This window comes from Melanostigma gelatinosum (assembly GCF_949748355.1).
Source record: "Melanostigma gelatinosum genome assembly, chromosome: 8".
NCBI lineage: Eukaryota > Metazoa > Chordata > Actinopteri > Perciformes > Zoarcidae > Melanostigma > Melanostigma gelatinosum.
This window is the reverse complement of record NC_136641.1, coordinates 8,527,240-8,551,904: the sequence shown is the minus strand read 5'-3', so window position 1 is coordinate 8,551,904 and position 24,665 is coordinate 8,527,240. Positions and strand designations below refer to the sequence as shown.

Below are 24,665 nucleotides of genomic sequence, written 5' to 3'. Positions count from 1 at the left end.
GAATCCAAAACAAGCTTAAACCATGAGGAAACAATTTGTTGGATTGGGAAACAAATTGAATACCGTATTCCCGTTTAAATACAACGAAATAAGATACAAAGAAAAAAAGGAATAATTGATATGTAGTGGTGAAGAGTTTAACATCTGACTTTAAAGGCTGTGCTGTAATTAAACATTCAATGTGCACTTCAGCAGCAACCGACATATCGTATCCTGTTTCTAGCTTTTTCACAAATATGTCCACAGCAGAAGGCGTAGTTTGCGTTAACTGTTCAAACAGGTTCAAACAACCCACCAAGAAAGTAAACACAGACGCGTATGACAAAGCAACGTAATCACCAGTCGACGGTAGGAAACTTGTAAACAAATAGTGACGTCAATAAAATGCGCTGCCCAGCTTTGAATACGGCTTGGTAGCGGAGGAAAAGCCGCGGTTTCGGGCTGTGGAATTAATTATGTCCTCAGGACGTTTTGAGGCATGCCTCTGCATTTTAAATATGTATCCGTAGTTATTTGTGAAAACTGACATTCTACTCCTCCCCTCCCATCGGTTGTCATCGTCAATCCAAGCGGCGACAAAAGAAGGATATCAACTAACAACAGCCTCGAGAGAATGAACGCTTGACGGACAACCGCGTTGCTAACGTTAGCTAGCTATACAATTAGCTATTCGTTTCACTTGGCAGTTTTTGAGATCGGAAACATGACGACTTTAACCAGGCAAGATCTCAATTTCGGACAAGGTGAGTCAACCACACAAACCAACGGCACGACACAGCCAGTCATCCGTGCTTAGTAGTTTATAGCCCCAATTATGTTAAACGTTGCTTCGACAAAATTCAGTTGATAAATATTTGGCAATTAAATCAGATTTAGCCAAACTGATTACAGGTGTCCTATTACAGGTACACGCTGTCCTATTATAGGTTAACGCTGTCCTATTACGCGTAACATAATACATAACTACTCATTATTTGAATGTCGTATGTCTACAGACTTTAAAGCCCTCTGAGGCAAATTTATTATTTTGGTCTATACAAAATATATTTAATTGAATAACGGCAGTTTATTTCTGTAGGTTCTTCCTTACTTGACGTCGCCCTGTGTTGCTTGTTTGTCTTTGTAGAAGACCAAATGAAATGCATGGCGATGTAATTAACCCGTTGACTCCTCTTCTCCAGTGGTTGCTGACATCCTGTGTGAGTTCCTGGAGGTCGCTATTCACCTCATCCTGTATGTCCGTGAAGTTTATCCCTCGGGAATATTTCAGAAGAGAAAGAAATACAATGTACCTGTGCAGGTACAGATGAATATATGCGTAACTATTACATGCTCACACTGTTCGATAGGCTCACCTATTTGTATCTCAAATATTTGGTCTTCAGTGTTTGGTGTGTTGATTTCCAGATGTCGTGTCACCCAGAGCTGAATCAATATATCCAAGATACACTTCATTGTGTGAAGCCCCTCATTGAGAAGGTAAGTCATGACCTGATACTGACGTATATTTAAGAAACGTGCCCATCTCTCATGTACGCATACGCACTCCTGAAGTCTTTCATTTCCTCCCCAGAATGACGCAGAGAAGGTTGCCGTGGTCATCATGGACAAAGAGCATCATCCAGTAGAAAGATTTGTGTTTGAGATTTCCCAACCTCCACTACTGTCCATCAGGTTTTCCTCTCCTTTTGTTTTTTGAATATATTAGTAGTGAGTATAAACGACGTGCTTATTTTGTCAGACATTTCCAGGCTGATCACGGTCACGAACTACCTGTGGTTTTGTTGTTACAGCTCCGACACATTGCTGTCACACGTGGAGCAGCTGCTGAGGGCGTTCATCCTGAAGATCAGTGTGTGTGATGCTGTTTTAAATAGTAACCCACCAGGTAACGCCACTGAGGATCACACAAAGAGATGCACATGACAGTCTCACTCAAATGTGATTGTGAAAAATCATTTGCTCTGATTCCCTGACATGATTCAGCCCAATATCCAGTATTGGCAGCTAAAGAAATTAGTCTCTCGAGCAGTGGTTCCAAAAATCTTTTCAGTAGGACTAACTACCTTTATATAACTTTCAACTTCATCTACAGAAAGTTATGTCACCAGATTGACGAAATAAATGAAATCCCAATAATGGACATTTTACTTGCAATGTCTATTCGAATATTAAATATTGTCTTTGGTTGGCATTAATGCCGGCCAATCTTTGCAAAGAAGGCAGGATTTGTGAGTTACCTGAGGGGAAAAACAAGTCTGTGAGGTGTTCAGGGTATTACATTCTCAGACACAGCCCTACAGTAGCAACACCCCGACTGAAAATACACCCGTCTTATTGGACAAGCATGCAAGGAAATAAATCCAGGGACTAGAGAATCAAATGTCTGATGACTTTTAATCGCTTTTAATGATTCATAAATTACAGTCTGGTAGGAAAGAGTACAAATCATAGACTTATTTGTGGCTTGTTGTGTGTCACAGGGTGTTCATTTACAGTACTGGTACATACTAGAGATGCTGCTACACGCAACATGGAGAAGGTTCAAGTGATCAAGGTGAGGTTGTAAAACACCGCAAACCCACAGATTAACCATTGACCATATAAGAGCCAATCATTTACATGCACACAGAAAGAACAAAATTAAAACATGGTTTAAAAGCAAATTTAAAACATGATTTAAAAGCAAATTTAAAACGTGGTTTGTGCATTTCCCTCTGCAGGATTTTCCATGGATAGTTGCCGACGAGCAGGAGGTCCACATGCAAGAGCCAAGACTCATCCCACTGAAGACCATGACGTCTGACATAGTGAAAGTGAGCAGAAACATCGCACCCATCGATCTGTTTCTCTGCTCAAAGACAAACACATATATATATATATATTAGCATGCGATAGTGGTAATCTGCTAAACCTCACCTAAAGCAAAATCATACCGTCATGTAATCAATCTTCATGACGTCATGTTGAAATTCCCCCATTTGCTCTTACTGATTATGATCGTTCTCTGTCTTTAACAGATGCAGCTCTACGTGGAAGAGAGAGCCCAGAAAACGTAGGCCCTGGGATGATGTTGAATCATCAGCAAAGTATACAACACAGTCAATCAGAGCTGCCTGGAACCACCTGGGTTTTGTTGAACACATCAAGAAAGAGATGTGGAGTGTGTGGGTGAGATGTGCTGCAGCTAGCGTTGAGGGTTGGACAGACGCGACACACAGACATTTCATTAAGAATCACATCTGGCCCAGATCGTTTGCTCTCCGCCTGCGATTCGATCGCATGCCATACAAATACGCATGAATACGGTTGTCATTTTATTGCCATGCATTGTGTTTGATTGCTTTGGTTTCCATGCCGATCTTTAGTACAACAGGATGATCCAAATGTAGCTGTTGCACCATGACAATAAAATTCCAGAGGAAATTGAGTAGACCAGTGTATCAGATATCAACTTAAATACCTACCACATCTACAAACCACAGGTATCAGTCACCCTTAAATGGGTTGTGTTTTCACTGTCAAACAGTGTTTCTCTTTGTGGGGAAGAAGCTGTTTTGCTAGAGGTTGTCTTTTCATGTCCACACTGAGGTCAGAGGTTGTTTTATTTTTTACCCAATATAATGTCCCACTGAGTCAGAGCAGGTCTTTCATGGTGTCTACAGTCTTAGCGGTCAGGGATGCAGTGTGAGAGTTGTGGGTGGGCTCCTATGAAATCAAAGGGGATGTTTGTGTGTTTTCCCATGCAATCAGTTGTATTGTTCGCCGCCATTCTTCTGTGACAAATTCAATGGTTTTTTTTATGTTGCTGAAAACTATGTGAAAATAAAAAATAAATTGTAATAAAAAGTAACTGTTTTTAAAGTACCACCACTATGAATCTCTGTTAGTGTGTATTAAAGCAAACACTTTGTGGAATGACTTTTGGTGATTATCCAATTATTCTATATGGATTAACCCTTAATATTCTATATGGAATAACCCTTAATGCAGATGTTTTAAAGTCTTCAGCACCACACACACACACACACACACTAATAGTTTCAGACTGTCTTTCCTGATGTCAGATTGGCCTGATATCGCTGATTTAGTTACTACATGCCAACAAAAACAGCAATCCATCTCCAGACTTACATTTAAGACACAATCTCTTGGCTTCCAAATAACTGCGTTATGTTGTTATGTTATGTCATTAGACGAGAGCTAATGTTTTCACAGTTCTGAAATTCGTCGGAGCACATCGAGCTGCCTTGCAGTGATCCTACAAGGTCACAGACGCTGTATTATCTGATCACTCCTCTACATTGCCATGACATTTATTAAGCAGACGTTTCGCAGGTTCCACCATCGTTTGATAAAGTTGCTTGGTGGACTCTGAGGCTGCTCAGGCACAGCTGAAGTTGAGTTTAGAAGTAAGCAGAATGTAATGTCTCTAACCTGAGGTGTCTCTCCTCGATAGGCAACTCCCTCCACATGAACACATGACAGATTATAAGGCATCACTTTACATCCCCACATTCATAATCACTCTGAGATTTAAAAAAAAAAATGAAAAGTGCGTTACAAATAAAATACATTATTATTATTATTATAATCATTGAACATAATTAGTGCTCATGAGTGTTAAACACTAAACCTGCCAAGAATACTTTGCTGCTCACTTTTAAAGGCACGGCTGAGACCGAGGGAGCCTGCTGCTTGGTCTGAGACCTCGGTCGTATAGTTCACTGGTTGACTGAGTTCAACCTGTCATAAATCCATTGGTTCCACTCCAGCTTTTCTGCTTATATGATTCCATCCCAGTGATAAAGGGCAATTCATGCTCTGTGGGGTTTGCTTGTCTCTAGTTTCATCAGACCCTGTGTCAATAATGGACCACAAAGCAAAAACACTTCGTGCTGTCGATTTTCACGATACTCCCTCCCCTGTATGAAAATGTGAATTGGTTGAATACAATAATATCACTTTGTTGTTTCATATATTTTCTCTTGGCAATGTATTAAGCCCAGTGACCTTAACATGTCTCATACGGCACATTGTGGTTTCTGTATGCGTTGACAGACACTCTGATCAGTGCACCAAACACTTTACAGTTAACATGCATTCACAATGCATTTGCAAAAGGAGATGGAGAAGTAAAGACAATTATTATTTCCAGGAACACTCATGTTGGCTCTGTGATATGCATTGGATATAATTGCCATACAGCATTTGTATCATCTGTTAACAAGCGGCTCCAGAGCCCGAGAGCTTTACAGGCATCAGTGGAGCCTAAAGCAATTAGAGGGAGACTGTAGACAGGGCTTGTGTTGTTGTTGCTGCCCATTGGTCACTGCTGCCCCCTCATGGACAGGCATCGAGCTTATGACTTTGCTCTAAAACACCTGCTACACCTCTTCTAATATACCTGCAATATGAGCCCATGTATCTTTAGATTGTTTTTACTGTTATAATGTAATATTTTAAACACATTCACATGTTGCATAGTATCAGGCGACATGGGTTTTCTTGGTACTCCTATTATAAGACATTTGGTTGACTTGTTGCATATATTGTATATAGACGAGCGTACTTAATTTTTTTTGTAAATTTACCATCATAAACCCTTTCCATATTTCACTCGAAAGACTTTTACACTTTGCTTTAAATATGTTTAAACTTAATACACTTGATATGTTTAGATGTTATTTAACATTGTACTGCTATTTGTTCATAATGTAGCTCTACTGGCCTATTGCATGTCTATCTGTCCTGGAAGAGCTTTCTCCCCTTTCTTCCTGTTTTGTGTGTTAATAAGGCCTTCTGTGATAAAAAAAGAAAACGAAAACTATGACATGAGCAATGCTTAAATTGTAGCTTGCAGACAACTTGAGAGTGCAACTAACACCTGCCGTCCTCTGTGTGAAGCGTTTCCCAAGGCGCAATCACCTCCACTGTCTCTTTATGACTCCGGCGGCCCGAGGGCCTCTGCGCCACCCACATTCCTGGCGACCTTTGGTACCAGGCACCGCACGGGCTCCTGCGTGAGCAAAGCTCAACGCTGAGGCAACATGAATAAACAGTAGAGTTGAGCTGATACTCCACATATTTGAAACCACATTTGGAATATCCACAAATCATGGTTCCTTAGTGTGTGATTGCTAAAATCACATTTACATCCATGCCGTTTTCTAAAAACCTGTGATATTTAAAAGTCAGAGGCAGCACGATGTTCTCCTTTATTACATCGCTTATTCCGACTTCCTACTTTCCAGAGTGGTTGACTCTCGATACAAATCCGGTGAATAGTTTCCTTCAAGGTGAGCTCCTCGTTTTCTCTCACGTCAACGTTGCTACAGTCTGTTTCTAAACTGTTTTGGTGGTTGGAGTGTGTCATTGGCTGAACATTCAGTTGTGTGACCTGCAGGACTGGTCGGTTCTTGTGGGATCTTGGTGCTGTGCTCCCTGATAAGACTGCACTTATTTCTAGAAGAAGAGAGGTGAGGAAATGACCCTATAATAGGCCAGTTTGTCAAAGTTGTTCTCCATTCTCATCAAAATACTTTATCAGCGCTGGTGCAGAGACATTTTACTTAAATGTTTCTTTCTTGATTTGTTTCCCCACAACCCACAGTTGGAGTGATACATATGGCACATCAGGCCAGAGGACACCCAGCCATCAAAGCAGAGCGAACACAGGACTTATTGGGACGCTCCAGTTCGTCTTCGTGACTGGGACGCTGGCTGTGGTGGGCTCCCGCGTTGCCTCCCTGGTGGTGCTAGAGTTTTGTCTTCGAGCCGTCTCTGGATTGGTTACAGCGGGACCAGTAAGACAACCATTCATGTGATGAAAAATATGCCTGATACTCCAACTACATCACCCTATTTGCTCAATTAACTCAGTTAAATTCTGGAATTTCTCACATCATAATGACTCGTGACATCTATTATAACAATCAACCCACCATCTGTTTGGATTCGTCCATCGGTTCTTGTTCAGAATGCTCCTTTATTCCCTCAGGAGTCGAAGAAATTTGTGCAGCAGCTGCTGGTGCAAAGCCAGTTCTCCCTCGGCTGTGCCTTAAGTTGCAGCTTGCACTTCCTCCACGAGGGGGCGTCCCAGCGCTGGCTATGCCTGCTCCTGGCCGCAGCGCTCAGCTGGTTCCTGGCGAGGCAGGCCGCGCTGCTGCTGCACCACGTCCTGTCTCTGTACAGGCTCCACAGCTCTCAGCGCTACTGCGGCACTTGCATCAGCCTCCTCACGTCGGGCCGCTGCCTGCTGCCCATGCTGTGCAGGACGATGGTCATTACGTTCTCCGTGGCGGTGGTGGCCGCCATATCAATCATCAATCAACACTTCCTCTCTGCAACCGAGGCCCTCAGGTTTTGGACACCACTGACTATCTGCTACACACTGTTGGTTGTGTACATGCAGGGTGAGATAACATGTAGAAAATACATTATGGCGCAACACTCATGAGACACTGATCAATCTGGCCCCAGAGTTATAGGGACCCCTTCTCAAGAAAACCATCATTAATTCATCAGTTTGACGCGTCTCTCTGGATTGTCTGACTATTGCATCCATCTTTAATTTAAGCATGATGTTTGATAGATCTGTACTATATTGTATACATTTACACCAAATATTCCCCTCATAATACTGCGTGTATTGTTCTGCAGAGGAGCAGCACCGCATGCCCGGCAGCCAGACGGTCCTGAACACAGTGGTGGTGCGACTCGGTGGTTTAATGGTCCTGATGCTGACTGTTGGTCGTTGGGCCGACGTGCTCCACATCCTAATATGTTTCCTGGGTGAGGCCAGCTGTCTAATCCCCACTAAGGATCTGCTAGATGCTGCATTACCACAGGTCAGTGATTCTCCCTGGAAGCGGCACACAGGGCCGGGCCGAAAGCACTTTCCGTCCACCGGGACCCCAAAAACTGGGGCAGAATAGCAATGTGTTCGCTAGACTGGGTCCCAAGATGAGAATGAACTTCTCAAAACTTGTGTCCCAGGTGGAGAAGGTACAAGATCCCCAAGACAGATTCAGGTCAAAGCAGTATCTGACTCAGAATACTGAGCCTACTTTCCCTTTCACTGAGCTGTAGCCTGGTTAAAAAGTATTGCACCTGTAAATTTGCTTTAAAAAGGTGGGTTGAATATATCCAGCATATCAATGATCAAATAGGTGTTCATAGGATTAACCTTAAAGACAACAATATACGATTGGAGCCAAGTTGAAACCCCACACGAATGTTCAATATAATATTGTTGATACGAATATAATGTTTAATATTTTGGGTGAGTAATGATGGTTTATCTGTCATACTACAGGAGGAAGATTACACACACTACACGAAAAGAGAGCATCAACGAAGACCACAGACACAAGAGAAGGAGCATCGGACATAGACACTCTGGGATTTCAACATCTCGTGGCACCTCCTTTTAATGACACTACGCCCTATTAGGGCCACACCAACAATGAATACTTTTGTATTTAGAATGTAATATTTTTTCATTAAAAAGTCCAAGGAGCATATCACAGCAACTCCGAAATTAAATAACTTAAAAAAAGGTGATAGTTGTATGATCCACGGAATAATGTGCTTCATCTTCTTGTTATTCTCTCATGAATCTGATTTTCTTGGTGATCGACACTCATTAACACTGACGCAGGTGACAAACCTTCTGGATGTCATTCTAGGAGTCTGTGTTACATCTGTGATAGACCGATGCTGTACTCTCTGGGAGATGTTGGCCAGTTACTCCTCATTGTTCCAGACTACTGATAGATGACAGTCAAAATGAGACAGTCTTGTATTTGGGTATGTTCAGCACTATATTCAAGCCTTGCTGTCGAGCAACCGGCTGATTCTTATTATCCCACGAATTGGTGTGATCAAAGGAGGATCAAGAATGTGTTGCATTCCCTTTAAAACAATAGAAGTACCATGTTCTCTTCACCATGTTTTAAAGAGCCTACCGTTACCACACAAAGACAGTGGCCACAAATACATGTAAACGACATTATGTAGGCTACATTACACACATTGTGAATTTCACAGCGGGTTAATTCCATGAGACCGTCACACGGTTCACGTCTAGGTTTTTGTTTTACAGTAAAACAAATACGTAGTTTGAACACAATGCGAGCACTAAAAACACGTTTATCAAAGACGCCACAGCTCGCAATCTTCCCGCTATATGCGGGCACCGAAAGCTGGAAACGTGAAGAAATGCAGACATTAACGCCATTCCAAACACCTGAGGCAACGGGTGAGTTTATTTTAATTACATTGTATTAGTTAGCTCAATCGCAACACACCCTGCGACCCCCCAAAAAAAATAAAGGCTGTCATTACACTTTCGACTGGTCTCTCCCGTGGCTGTGTACTTAAAAAAAAAAGGGAAAGGCAAAATGGCTGACGACAACATTAACGTTAGTGCTGTAAAGTCACACAAAATGGCGTTAGACAAAGAAAAGGACAGGTTACTTGGTTTTCCTCTGAAATGAACTACCTCTAAACACCTGCGGACAAGTCCCAGTCGCCGTCAACAACTCGCATACGTTGTTTTCATACACGCTATATTCGCTTCATAGCACATTTTAAAGAGATGTTTGCAACTCTTGTTATCGCCATTTTCAACCAAGTCTTTGCTACATTGTCTCAATAACACTGAAGCCTGGCTTCGTTGTGACCATTTATAAGCACCCACGTCTCATTACGTCCTCATTTTGACGCCGGTGTATGCCCAATAGATGTGTCTTTATTGAGAGCTGTGCACTGACAGGAACATATTCCAAGAGATGGCTTTTGTTTTATCAGTCCCCGTCATTCCTTGTCAAAAAAAACAGACGTGTGAAATTACAGTGGGCACATTAGCCTTCACGGTCCGGTTCCCAAGATAATCCAGGTCTGAGAATCACTGAAGCGGAAATTTAGTTTTGGTGTCTAGTCGATCCACCAAAATAGGACATTGTACTCCCATAGGTTTATTAGATTTTTAACTGAATACAGTTCCACATCAGGACGAGTTGAGTAGACACGGGGAGGACGTTCTCCACGAGCACCCGAATACGGTGCAAATGCCCATTTGAAATGACTGTGTGGTTGTTGTTCAGCTCCTCGGTAGATTTCCAGACGTTTCTGTTCTCATCTGATAGGCACGCTGCACGCATGCGCGGAACGGTTGTGCGTGTCCCTTGTTACCGCATTTTAACGCAAGCGCACTTCTGCCTTTCCATGTGCGTGCTTAATATAGTAACAGAAGCAGAATAATGCCGTAGTGTAGTAACAGCGCTTCTCTGGAACAAACTTCAATTCAACAATCGTTTTTTTCTTTGTTACATTCAGCTGGTATGTGCAGAAATGTAAATGCACTTAAACTCAGGTCATCATTTTATTCAGATGTAGATCCCAGAGATATAGGTTCATAACGTTTAAAAAAAGGAAAAAAAAGAAGCTACACAAGCATGTATCATAAAAACAGAGATAGTCTTTCAAGGAAAGACATTAAAAAAAAACAGTGCCGCTTTTCTTTACCCATCATTAATGTTTATCACCACTGGTCTTTTGTACCTTTGGACATGGACCTGATTCCTCATGTTACTGATTAGCTTAAAACAGACCTCAGACCAGGTTTTTGACTTAAGTGCCATCACGCCATTTTGTAGCCCGCTACTGGCAGTAAAGTAGTACATTAGTGAAAGCATTATTTGTCCCTACTGCGGGTGCTACAAGCAAAAGGCAGACAAGGGAATCAGACCAGTTACAAACCTCATTATTATAAAGTAACGTGCTTATGGATACATGTTGTTGTCTCATGCCTGTTACATTCCTCTCTTGCCCAATTCTGTGTTGAACTGTGGCAGGTTTTTGGTTTGTGTATTGTTTACCGTGCCATCATGTCAGCCAGAAAACGCTTCTAACGCGTGATTGTTTCATTTGTGGTACTTGTTTTTATCAGTGACACTAGCAGCTTTAACAATGCACTGCTCAATAATATTAAGGGGTTTCTTCTTCTGAAATAGATCAAGTCAACTCAAAGACACGTTAAAGGCATTTTGGTTTGACTGAATGCTTTGTTTTTGCCACACATGCTAATCCCACAGCTGTCAAACCGTCCTATTTTTTGAGAATATCTTTTAAAATGATGTCTGATGCTTTATTTTGGTTGGATTAATGGAAAAGCCTTCCTCTTTATTTTCACTGATGTACTCAGCAGTTCCATGTTTAATGGATGAATCAGTTTTGGTGATAAACAAGTCACTGATTTCTTTCTCCAACAAATCAGGCCGTGTATTTCGGGCTTTTGAGCTCATAACTCTTTGCAGACTATGGGTTTGTTGTTGACAGGTGACAAACTAAATGAAAAGAATGTCTCAGTAACACTTGGCATAGATTTCCCAAGTCTCCTAACACTAGTTTCCCTTTAGTTTGTTTGAACGATATATATTTCCTGTTACATCAATGGGCCAAAAAGAGCAATTATTGAGAAAATAATCTCTTAAACATAGAAATAACGTTTCTATACCGTAATCTCTTCTGTTGACAGAATCATGAGGCGGTTCCATAACCTCAGAGCAATAACTGAACTTTATACAGATCTTAACTCAACAGTATGTCACAGCACATTATCTTACTGAAGCTCATCACAGCCTCAAATGTAATCATTAACATTCAGAATAACCCACAATTGGCTCTTAGTGTCCTTTATATGTCGAAATGTTCAACACAACCTTTTCAGACTCTTTAAATGAAGGGGAGTCAACTCACCAAACCCTCATACTGCATGTAATTTAGTTTTACTGATGTAAAATGTTAACCTAAGTTCTGGAGACAAGTGGTGACTAATCTGTCGGTAGTCCATCTATCTATTTTTCAAAGAGCATGTTCTGTACAGATTCACAGGAGGCTGGAGTCCATCCCATCACCAAGTAATCCAGTAATGAATAGTACTTACTCAGGGATAAATGATTGGCATACCTCAATAAACGACCATCTTAAACAGAGCAATGACTGACTGCCCCGACTGCTACTGCAGTGGAACTGTTGTTTTTTTTACCTGAGCCTATGACTCACCCGATAAATATAGGGTGATGTGGCTGTTCATTGATACAAGTATAAAATGTATGTATTAACAAAACATTCTTTAAAAAAATCGAAATCGTGTTCATTTAGTGTGTTACTGTATGCAAAGTGCAAAACATTGCCGTACAAAACTAGCACTGATGGGATCCTCCTGCAGAGTCAAAGCCTCTCAGATGTCAAAGCACCTTCATTCAACCAGGGGTTTTCTCACGCATGCGCATGGGCGGGAGACTATCTCATCAGGGAGGGGAAAAAAAAGAAGTTCACACACAAAAGCCACGCCTGCGCGGTGTGCCTCTCATTACAAGCGAAGTTGCTGCATCTTTTTAGGAAGCTACATGCTTTCTTTCGACACCCAAAAGGTCGCATGGTGTCAGGGACGCGCCTAGTCACGGGAACAGTCCGGAGCGCGTTCACGAGGTGCAAGATCGCGCTTTAACAGTGAAGAGTATCTTAACAGCGTGTGGGGATCAAGCCTAATGGTTTACATTGGGTCACAACGACCAGTCAATGATTTGCGCCGAGTATTTTTTTTGTTTTTGTTTCTTGTCCGGCGTTTTTATTTTGCAAAGCTTTTCTATTTTGCACGGGAAGAAACTGACATAGCCAACTCATCTGTATGATAGGGGAGCAGGAGCACACAGTATGGTCCGGGAAACCAGACATTTATGGGTGGGAAATTTACCCGAAAATGTGCGAGAAGAGAAAATCATTGAGCACTTCAAGCGGTGAGTGGGAACACTAATGAACGATGTGCTTGTGTGTATTTTGTAATTTAACGTGCATGGCCAGCATCTCTCTCTCTGTCACATTTTAGTGAAGTCGGGATGAAGCAGGAGGTTCCCCTGTAGCAAAGTCCCATTCGGCAACCGCGCTGTCAGCTCCCCACAAGCACCAACGTTGTGCTGCGTTTCAGCTGAGATTAAAACCAAAACGGCTATAGCACGCGTCAACCGACCTGCTGGCGGACATATGGTTTTCTTTGACACGGGTACTAACTTGTAGGCTATAGTGATAACTTTACTTGTCCCTTTCAATGATGTGCGGTTGTTCATTCGCCTCAGGTAACCGCTTGACTTTCCCCAGGAACCCATCACCTGGGTACCATCAAAATAAAACACGTTGTTTTTCTACAACGCTAGGAGCACACAGTAAACAAACTTCAGGCTACCTGGCGAGCTGCTAGCATCGTAACGAGCCATGCATTTCACAGTCTGCATCTTTGGCAGACAGCATGAAGTCTATCGCCGTGTGTGTGTGTGAGAGTGTAAACCGGGGAACCGGTGTTTTCACGCGACCCTCCGCGAGTTCGTCAGGTCAGCGCTTCCAACCAGACCTGTGCACAAAGTACAGCCAATTAGCACACTACGTATCTACTTCTCAGCGTGCAGTGTAGCTGTTGCAGGAACCGGAATCTGTTTGTTTCTAAATGTGTCACACAAGTCAGTGAAAGCTAAGAGGTGACGCGACATCCACGCTGTAAACATTGTTGCAAATTGGCTGCGATCGAACGCAGCCAATTTGTGGTGGGGGTGGTCCGCGTTAACGCGTATGCAACATCGTAACGTTATAGTAGCTACTCGTGTTTACTTTGCGCGCGCGTATGAACACATACATGGCTATCTTCGCTACATTATTACAGCGTTTGCCCCCCCCCCCCCACACACACAGCTGCTGAATTGCACAGCCCGCAGCGTGATCTGATTTGAAAGAAAATCAGCCAACACATCGATATTTTAATTACGATATTCTGATCGAGGCCGACTTGTGCTTTTTTGTATGGAACAGATAAAACCCATGCACGGGCTTTCGGCTCTTTGTTGTCATCTCCGGAGGGAGAGAAAAATGTAAATATGACTGTGTGTGTGTGTGTGTGTGGGGGCTATCACGGTTGTCTGCGCGCCCTCGCCTCTCTCTTCCCGGCTGTCAAGGAAATAGCAGCCCGCCTCTCCGTCCATATGCGCCGGAGACCAGACCGCTAAAAAACACCAGTCTACCTTTATGATCAACGTGTAGGCGTCGCCATATCGGGCGAAGGCTGCTAAATTACCAACAGAGATCACACATGTCTGTTTAAACGAAATTGTAACCGAGAGGCACGTTAGTCTCTCAATATGTGTGTGTATATATGTATATGTATGTATATGTATGTATGTATGTATGTATGTATGTATGTATGTATGTATGTATGTATGTATGTATGTATGTATGTATGTATGTATATTAAAATATATATATTAATATATATATATATATATATATATATTAAAATATATATATTAAAATATAAATATATATATATATATTAAAATATATATATTAAAATATAAATATATATATATATATATATATATATATATATTTATATTAAAATAAATAAATAAACTGATGATACCAAATTGTCCTTGCGCTCTCTTCGGTCTTGTTATTTACGGTAGAGGGATGCAGTGAGTGAACTGCAAACATGGTCAGTGATTCATGCAGCCTCGCACAACAATGGGCTACCGATATGCCGTTTTATTTACATAAGCCCGTGCTATGATGTGCGTAGCGTTATGTTTTTTTGGGGGGATGGTGACTGGCAGCATGTTATTGCAATAGCGGATGGGGGGCGGCGGGGGAAGTGAATCTGCGAGTCGCTTTCAGCACGCTGCCTCAGCTCCAGCGTTAACCCAGAGGTAGTCTGAGTGTGCAGGTGCATGACAGCCCAGTGTGTGATAGAAGTCATTGAAGATGGGGGACGGCAGAATGAGTAAGCAGTGTGAACATCTTTTCTAAAATGGCGTCGGAGGCTGTTCAATGTTGGGAACCGGCATGCCAATAAATTTATGACCACCCTACTGTCTGTCCGTCGGAGAATACAGTTTTTTCGGGGGGGGGGGGGGGGGGGGGTGTCAACGCACAAAGATGATGGCAGGCTTTGTAACTCCAGACTGGGCTTGCACATTTGATGTAATACACTTCCTATCAGTTTATATTAATAAAAATAATTACAATAATAACAATAAAAATAGCAACAATACAACAATATACCTTATTTTTGTATTTTTTGTTAAGTTGGGGGCGAAAAAAAGGTGGAATAATGTTATAAATGTGGGATTGAACCAAAAGTACTTTGCTAATAATGCAACAGAAGAAGCTATATAGACATGCATAATGCATTTCACATTTGAATTGAATTTTTTTTAAACCCACACAAAGCAAATCGGTAAATGTCACGTCTCTCCTTTTTGTTCAGCCCAAACCTCATCTGTGCGCTTTCCAGTAGCTATTATACTATGAGCACCCCCCCCCCCCCCCTCCGCCTCCTCCTCCTGGACAACATGCTAATGTCAGAGAATATATACATTTGCTAACGTGAAATGTGCCAGTTGCTGGGTTACTGTTGCCTTGAATGAAAGTACCACGGAGCAGAACATAAGGGAAGCAAAGCCACCATACCTCCCACCCCCCCAGACACACACTCACACTCTCTCTCTCTTTGACATAATTTAATTCAGTATAAAATAAAAAAAGGTGTCATCGTTTAGGAAACTGCATAATTTTTGCTGTTAATTAAAACTGAACACTGTTTAGAAATTCATAAACACTGAAACCCCATAATTGCAGTTCAAAAGCGAGTGATCACCTCCATTGTTTCCATTGTTTTCTCCTCAGATATGGACGTGTGGAGAGTGTCAAGGTCCTGCCCAAGCGGGGTTCAGAAGGTGGAGTCGCAGCCTTTGTGGATTTTGTGGACATTAAGAGTGCTCAGAAGGCTCATAATGCTATCAACAAGATGGGGGACAGAGACCTGCGCACTGATTACAATGAACCAGGCACAATCCCTACTGCAGCCAGAGGGCTGGACGATAGTCTGTCCTTAGGCTCTCGTGCCCGGGATGTATCAGGGTTCACAAGGGCGGCAGGGGGGACCGTGTATGGGCCCCCCGCGTCGCTCCACAGCAGAGATGGACGCTATGAACGCAGACTAGACGGGTAAGTGGACAAAGTTTCTCTGAAGACGGGGGGGAACCGTGGTTTCTTACACCTTACCGCCAAGCATCTTCCCACCATCTATTCATTTACTTGTTTGGGGTGGAGGTGGGGGAGGGGGGCGTTCTCAGGTAGACCAGGATATATTCCATCAGCGATGAAAGCATGATTATACACCTAAGTGTATATACTTAAAACAATAGTTTATTGTGTTGGGGATTATCTCTGTGATCTTAAAACATCTCTGTTTGTGGAAAATATGATGCAAAGATTGGATTTCGTAAAATTTCCCAGGATTATCGGAGATTGCTGGGGGGGGGGGGAAGAGAGAGAGTGGTCCAGCAGCCATCCCTGGGATTCCCCTAATCTGGAGTTACGCGCCCTGCTCGGTGGATTAATGTCACTCTTTTTCCTCATGTAACAAAACAACCAAGAGCACACATTGTATGTAAAAAAACCCCCCCCAAAAAACACACACCATTGTTTGGATTAGTCTAATTTGGTTTTCAATTATCGTGCACACTTCACGGAGGTGTTCACTTCTCTTGCGGGCTGGAGTCACGAGGATAACCTACACAGGATATTTATCCGTCTCTGTTGGATTAACGCTGGCCACACACCTTAAGGATAAACTATCATGCTCAAGGTATGGGTTGCTTTCTTGGTTCTTTTGTTTTTTTTTGTTTTATTTGGGATCATATCTAAAATCAGGGCATTACAATTTGAGTGCTGGGAGACCTCTACTGGTCATCGCAACCAAGTACAGACAACATAAACAGTGAGCAAATTACTTGCCTCATTTTTGTGGAGATTATTTTTACCTTTTGACGACTGAGACTTCCAGATTTGATGAGGACCAACACGGACTAAGTTTGGATCGTACAATTCAAAGAAGACCGCTGGAAATTGAGACTGAAATGTAGCAGCTGGAGATAACCTACCTCACGTCTGGATTACCGGCTCCTTTCCTGAATGTGGAACTATAATTTAAACATGGATACAAACGCACACAGAATCGGTGAAGAAAGCTGCACCAATGAACTGCATTTCCCATCGACTCGGCTTCGGTTTGGACAGCAAAGGAGACAGACAACAGACATGAACACCCATGAGCTTCAGAACTATGAATGTTCTTCCACCCTGGGAATGAATACGGTGCTGCTACCAACAAGAATCTGGATTACCATTAAGAGACATGTTCTGTATTCTTAATCTGTCATGGGCAGATTTCCCTCCCTCTGCGAAAGGAATTTGACGACGTTACTACTGGGCACCGTGTGACCAACGTGGAACGCCCAGGACTTCACAAATTGAAGATGCAAGACTTCATTTTTTTTCCATCATTGTTGTTGGGGAATCAGTTGTGCACTACTTTCTGAAGAGGGACTTATGGATATCGTGTATTAATTTCATCGGACTCATTTTCCCCCTGCGTTTGGATGGGTATGTGGACTCAAATTTACATTTTCCAGCATACGAAACATCCTTCCCTGGATCCGTACAAGGCCAACTTTGTTTTCATAATTTTAATTAAAACTGACACTCGTCTAAGTACAAGAGGACCCTTGCCCTGAAGATGAGGATTACATTTTCTAATGTCAACGATTTTGCTTCATATATTTTCCCTCTCCACTCAACATTTTTGCCCATTTTTTTCTGCTCACACAGTTCTATCTCCCTAGATTGTATTTGGAATAATAGGTCAAGTTACCACTCTCTCAAAAGGTTGGTATGTCCTGCCCTGTGTATTTTAGCTGTCCTCTCTAACCCCCTAGTTTGAACCCCTGTCTCTCTCCATTTTCCCCACTAACCGAAGTATCCGGCACACAGACTGCTACTCCTGCCTGTGTGTCTATGTGCCGCAATCTTAACCTTACCTTGTATTGTTTTCCTTTTCTCTTCCTCTGACCTGACCCCACCTTCAGCTCCTGTCCCCCCCGTCCTCCTCAGATAAATAGACCCAGATCCAGCTGTTATTCAAGGTTTAAAAAAGAATATATAAAGTATAATATAACACTGGGCTGTGGAAGATTCAAAGATTTGTCACATACTTGTATTTACAATATGTGCAGTGGAAAGTGGGGGCGGGGCACTACAATAATATTAAGAATAGGAGTAAAACCAAAAGTATTTTAAGAAAGAAGATAAAAGGATACAATTTAAACAAATAAAGAATCGAAAGATATTCATGTGGTGTTTACATTTTTGTAACGTCTTGAGACAGAATGAAATAACTCTTAAATGAACCTCTTAGATTGCTTCTAATTCAAGCTTTGTCAATGTCAGTTGATATGGTGACAATGATCAGTTGATTAATAAGGAACAAAATATTTAATTTTATTTCAACGGTTTCATAAGTTTTTTTCATGTCTTTAGTTGACTACGTTGTTTTTTTTTCAATCAAGCAAAAATTCCAAACATTCGCACAATTTTCTGCTTTTCGGTGTTCTATATTTTCTAATTAAATATGTTGAGTTGTAAGTCTGGGCTTGTGGTCGGACAAAACTAAATTTTAAATGTGGCTTTAGGCTCTGGGGGGGGGGGGGGGGGACATGGACAAAAGCACTTTATATACAAAATGATTGATTGATTTAATTAAAAATAATAATCATGATATTCATCAACAATGATAATATTCATTAGTTCCAGCACCAGTATCTTTTGTTCCCGCCTCGCAGCTGCAGTTTGAAAATGTCCTCGGCTTCCTTTTCTCTGGGACAAGAGAAGAATATGGATGCGGTATAACCTGTCACAGGGTGCAGATTCGACACTTGATTCTTCAACTCCTGAGAAATATAACAAATTTAAGATTATTTTTCAGTAGAATTTCACTCTTATTCGTGATTTCGCCACAGTCCTCAGGAAATATGCAGATAGAGAGATTACATCCACCCAGAGTCCCTGACTGGAGTTTAACGTCTCCATGTAGGGCTGGCCAACAACACGATAAATGACGTGAGATGGTAGATATTTCCCAACGGTCAGAGATTTCTCTCCACCATTTTATACTGTGCTATCTGTGCCTTCTTTAATTTCTGATTGCATTGGACTGTTGAGGGGAACATTCCAAATCAATAAACAGGACTGATTGATGGCAGTGCTGTCTTCACAGGATGGTTGCTTTAGGTTGATGGTTCACCTTAATTCATAGTTTATTCACTGGATTAACCAAAATCCAGTTCTCCCAATTATTTGATGAATAAACAATTTTTCCATTGAGTTTGCGATAATATGTACTCTATCGATCGTATCAAATTACATAAAGTGATAAAAGTCCAACCACCGCTCTGTGGTTTAGCCTCCAAGGACGACAGGGTGCTGCACAGTTTAACTGTTTAACTATGTCTAAATAGTTATGGAAATGTAGAATTGAATTGATATGCATGCATTGGCCCCCCAACACGAGTCTCCACATAAGATGCCTTTTTAGCATGCTGCTGGAATGAATCCATATAATTATGCTGTTCCTGTAATCCCAAAACAGTTGATGTGTTCAGCATGCACCAGAGCAGACTAATAATCAAACACTGATGGAAAATCTGCCAAAAAAAAAGTCCAACTGAATTATTTTAAGCTCCATGAATAATGTAGAGCCTGTTTTGTGTAAAGTGAAATTGAAGGCTATCTATTGAGCAGTGAGCCTGCACCACCAAATTAGCATTTTCGGGAGCATCTAGGGGTCAAGGTAATCCATCAATTTCACTGCAGACATCGTTATACCATAGACGTTATTCATGAATCCAGCAGACGGATGATTAAATCAAATGAGATGAAACAGAATTTGCCCCTGACCCGCTGTACTTTATGTATAGTGCAGTGAAATACAGACATAGTGCTAGCTCATCCAACCAATTTATCCTCAACATCCAGTAGACTATGTGCATCCCGTGCACTCTTTTGTTCTCGTGCCCCATGGCAAAGGCCTTTTTGTTGGAAAGACTTAATGAATGACTTCCATTTATGAGCTAATACATTGAAGTTGTTCTTTGTCTGTAGGTTACATTTATGTTAATGTTTTACAGAGTATCCACACAACTTATTGTTAAATTGTTGTCACTTACCCTGTCGCTGTTGTGGCCTCATTTTCACCACCAAAGGCTGCTGCTGACTTCTCCTTAAGGAGATAAACGGTTTCAGAAGTTTCCTCATGTCTTTGATTTATGCTCACCGTCCTTTTGTTGGCGTAGACCACATGTGTCAAACTCAAGGCCCGCGGGCCGAATCCGGCCCGCCACGTCATTTTACGTGGCCCGCGAATCCATCAGCAAAAAATAAATAAAATAATTTTTATTTTTTATTTTTTGGAAAAATAATTAAAAGTTAGACTTGAAAATAAAAGTATCCCCATGGTCGAAATTATGAGATAGAAAGTTGAAATTATGAGACAGCATGTTGAGAGGCAACAGCCCGAAAGAGGTTTTCCAACGATTGAAAAAGATCGACAAATAATCCCAAAATGTCCACGAAGAGAAAAATTGATGCAGAGGGAAGAAAATGTAATGAAAGATGGGAAAGTGAATACATGTTTGTGCTTCAAGGAGAAAAACGTGTCTGTCTTCTGTGCTATGAGGCGTGTCGGTGATGAAGGATACAATTCACGTCGGCATTTTGACACCAAACACGGAGCTAAATTTAGCCTCCAAGAAAAACATCAAATTGTCCAAGAATTGAAAGGCAGACTGCAATCACAGCAGAATATATTTACACAGCTACAGCCCAGTGCATGCTGAAGGATGTGAGCAGAGCTCCGACCAGATACAGACTTTTACAAATGTCAGTTTGTGAAGAAACACCATCGCAGACCGAGTTCATGAACTAGCAGCAATCTAACAACACAGCTAGCTAAGAGACGAGCAGGTACTTGTGTTTCTAATGAACTGTTGATGAAAGCACAGACAACACGGATACATCATCTATCCATGTTTATCAGACCTGACTCTCAGTGATGTAGCTGCCATGCACAGGACGACGACAGGGAGGAACATTAGTGATGCAGAGAGGTGACACAAACAGCTTTGAACAAAGTTATTGTAATAACTTGTGTTTGATATTTGTCTTTGTTATTTTCTTTAACAGTTTGATCTTTGATAGAGTCATGTGGGTTTCTTAACCCTCAATTAAAATGATTTATGTTATAATAACAGAAATGTGTTTAAATATCATTTTACATATATATAACTGCATGTACAATATTTGTACACTTGAATAAACAATAATGAAATGCAGAGAGTTATTTAACAATATGTTAGGAAGAAGTTAGTTATACAGTCTTACATTTACAACCGGCTCTTTGAGGGTGACCGTGATGCTGATGTGGCCCAGAGTGGAAATGAGTTTGACACCCCTGGCGTAGACGGTTAAGCAGCATGCAACCCAGCAAGCAAAACATTTGCACAGACGGATCTATTCACAGACGTAATTAAAACATCTCTGATGGTCCAAATCAATCAACGATTCAAATTTTTGGATGCCTTTATCAATAATCAGCAAGGGTAATGTGCAAATCCCATTTAGGGAATTGGCTTGATTACCTTCTTTCTCATCTGACATCATGAGCTTAATTTCTAGTTATGTTGTCTAGTTCTATAATACTTTGTTCCTTTGTTTGAAGTAGACATTGGCAGGACATATTGGGGATGGGAGAAGGAGGAAGTGAGGGTCTTTAAATGTTGCGCTCACTACCTTCTAGGACGTTGCAGTCACATAATGCACATATGGGCATTAAAACACGAGTCCAACAATATGCTGTGCACGTCGGTTGGTTTTACCAACTACGTTTACATGAGTTCCATCATTATTTTCTACTTAGAAAGCTTTGATTTCTATGATTACATAGGCATTATTAACAATTAATTCTTATATAGTCGCATAGTAAAAATGCAGCATCTGGAATTAGTATTTTTGTACGATTTGAAAGGAACGTTTTCAGATTGTTTATGAAAATTTAAAATCTCAAAATGTACTGCAGGGAAGGTTTTTACCATTTCGACAGTTGAGGTTGACCGTTAACATCTGGCTCCGTCTTGAATCTTAATATTTTTTCCATCTTCTTGTTTGAAATGGACAAAATAATAAATCATAGAGGTTTTGTAAGTGTTGTTGAATCAAACCAGAAACCGCCCCGTGTTGGAACATCACGGCTAATTTGCTGATTATAATTTCATCTGAATTCAAACTGTCGTAATTGCTGTCCTGTCCTGCTCATTACTGGGAGTTTGGTAATACGACTGCTGTAATAACACAGCAGTTGTATTACCAAATTAAATTTGTGATTGCTTTATTCAGAACGAGGATGTTCAGGTCTGAGCAGAATGTCCTTAATGGCACCTTTTTTCTAATATGCGTCTTCGTAAAAGATGATTTGAAGACCTTTTTTTTTCAGGAGAACAAGTGGTGTTAAATTGTGTAACATTATAAACAAAAGGCTCGTCATGAGTCACATCCAAAAACCTTCAACAGAACCTCTCAGAGAAATGATCAAATGTCTCAGAAAGTGGCTTTTGTTAGTTACAAGACCAGAATGACATAGCAATCTATAAAAGCATGAATCTCTCATGTTGTTTTTTTTTATTAAAATAAATCTTTGTGCAAGTCATATATCCTGCAATTACACTTTCAAATCTGCAGATTTCCATTCCTTTAAACACTGAATGCATGCCTTTTGCTAAAACAAATCTCTTCCGGCGATGCTATGCTTATTGTATTTTCATTATCGTGTGTGCAGTTGACAGTAGGATATAGTTATGTATCTCCTTGATGCTTGAACTGATAAACCATCGACTTGCATTCAAAGAAAAGCAGTTTCAAACAGTACAAGTGTTGTGTTAACATCTCCAAGCTGATTCGTGAAAGACCCGACAGCCTCTTTGTGGCAGAAGGATCCGATACATTTCATCTCCGAGCCATATGCAGTTCAGACACGCTCGGTTGTCTCAACCAGTTCATCAATTGAATCCCCTTGTAGTTCAGTGTGTAGGCTGGAAAAGATCTCTTTAGATGCTTAGAAACGGCCCTTCTCCAAACACTTAAAGTGCCCTGTCTTCCCATGTGTCTAATTAAGTAAAAACCCACCAGAGACACCCGATGATTCTGTTTGCCCAGTGTCTGATGCTGGCGGCTGTCTTGAATGTAACGGTAATTTGATGTTCTGTCTTCCCGGTTTGTTAGGACGGCCGAAAGTCGGGATCGGGCGTACGATCACAGTGCCTATGGACACCACGAGCGTCCCGGTAGCAGTTTTGAACGCCAGCGGCACTATGAAACAGACTATTACCGGGATGCAAGAGAGAGGACTGTAAGTACAGCCGGGAGCGGGTCCGGCGCCACCAGCGGAAGTGTTCCAACGGTGTCGTCGGGAGTCAGTGGACCTATCGTCAGCGCTGTCGCTGGCAACGCGGGAACAGGAGGATCGGCAGGGGCCACGCCGGGAGGAAGTGGAGGATCTACATCCAGCGTGGTCGGCTTCTTCCGCTCCCACAGCAGGAGCCCTTGTCGCTTTGAGACGCCAGAGCCTCGCTACGAGTCTCGTACCAGGGAACCCTTTACTTTGGCCAGCGTGGTTCACAGGGACCTTTACAGGGAGGACAGGGGTCGGCGCGGGGAGCGGTCGTACCGCCACAGCCGTAGCCGGTCTCCGCACTCGACACACTCGCGAAATCCATCTCCTCAGAGACTGGCGAGTCAGGCTACCCGTCCTCCACGCTCCCACAGTGGGTCAGGCTCCCACAGCCGCTCCTCCAGTTCAGACTCCGTCAGCAGTACCAGCAGCAGTACGAGTGGCAGGTGAGTGACGTCAAGGTTTCTACCCCTGTGCGTGGCTGTTTACACCAGGCTGCTACAGTATAACAACACCGTTTTTTTTACGTCCATTATAACTTGATTTTCTGCTTCTTTTTTTAATAAGGGAGGCTCATCGTAGCTTTCTTTTTAGCTAAAGTAGCCTTAAGACACATTGCAGTGCAAACCCTGTTGTGTAGCATTAATTACTAAACTATGTGACCATGTCCGAGGTGAGATACGTCGCAATTATTGCTGAAATGGTGTGTTTACGATATAATTATACAAACGCAGTCACCAAATCATTGTCTTTATTTTTCTATCAGCGACTACCTGATGGGAAATAAAGCTCCATCTGTCTTTGTGGGGATGTGTGTTCATGTCGTGACGCTCTAAGGTAAAGCTTTCAGTTCTGCTGAGCTATCGTTGTCTCATTTCACTGTGATGGCACAGCTGTTTCAGAGCTATGAGACCAGTGGTGTGACTGGGAGAGAGGATTTTCATCAGGGAAGGGACAGGAGAGTATTCTATACGGGTAAATTAAGTGGGTTTTTCTTGTTGTAATCTCTGTGTAATACCATCTTTTAGGACTCGATGCAATATCCCCAGCATGTGTATATCGGCTGTATTCAACACTGCAACAGAGTTGCAATCAAGCAAAGGTGTGCTTGTGCATTTTATTTCTACCACTGGTTAGCGGAGAGTATCAAGAACACTTTGTAGCTCAACTTCCCTCAATGCAGAGGCTGTGGTTTCTAACATTAACCGTTTCAAGATATCATATCTCCTGAAACCATGTCATGTCTGTTTCCTCAGCAGACACTGGATACGTTTTT

The 24,665-nt window shown here is 41.9% G+C and overlaps 3 protein-coding genes across 3 annotated transcripts in view; all 3 read left to right on the top strand.

Annotated features, from left to right (window-relative positions):
• Positions 1 to 412: 412 nt before the first annotated feature.
• mad2l2 (mitotic arrest deficient 2 like 2) lies at positions 413 to 3,921 on the top strand. Its single transcript, XM_079272848.1, has 8 exons — positions 413 to 743; positions 1,182 to 1,300; positions 1,408 to 1,479; positions 1,574 to 1,674; positions 1,794 to 1,888; positions 2,484 to 2,557; positions 2,724 to 2,816; positions 3,021 to 3,921. Exons 1-8 carry the CDS (start codon positions 704 to 706, stop codon positions 3,057 to 3,059), a joined length of 633 nt encoding a protein of 210 aa, XP_079128974.1. The 5' UTR covers positions 413 to 703; the 3' UTR covers positions 3,060 to 3,921.
• Positions 3,922 to 6,208: 2,287 nt separating this feature from the next.
• Positions 6,209 to 10,120, top strand: tmem82 (transmembrane protein 82; the record flags this gene model as incomplete). The annotated part of the gene is made up of 6 exons (XM_079273303.1): positions 6,209 to 6,299; positions 6,407 to 6,479; positions 6,614 to 6,806; positions 7,001 to 7,415; positions 7,663 to 7,850; positions 8,318 to 10,120. The coding sequence occupies 6 exons, from the start codon at positions 6,209 to 6,211 to the stop codon at positions 8,393 to 8,395; spliced, it is 1,038 nt and encodes a 345-aa protein (XP_079129429.1). The 3' UTR covers positions 8,396 to 10,120.
• A 2,603-nt stretch (positions 10,121 to 12,723) lies between these two features.
• Positions 12,724 to 24,665, top strand: part of spen (spen family transcriptional repressor) — a gene marked incomplete at both ends in the record, with an annotated part of 28,421 nt that continues 16,479 nt past the window's right edge. The window contains 4 exons of the mRNA XM_079273069.1: positions 12,724 to 12,806; positions 15,736 to 16,056; positions 23,221 to 23,367; positions 23,533 to 23,835. Coding sequence (XP_079129195.1) covers positions 12,724 to 12,806; positions 15,736 to 16,056; positions 23,221 to 23,367; positions 23,533 to 23,835 — 854 coding nt within the window. The remainder of the gene's footprint in view (positions 12,807 to 15,735; positions 16,057 to 23,220; positions 23,368 to 23,532; positions 23,836 to 24,665) is intronic.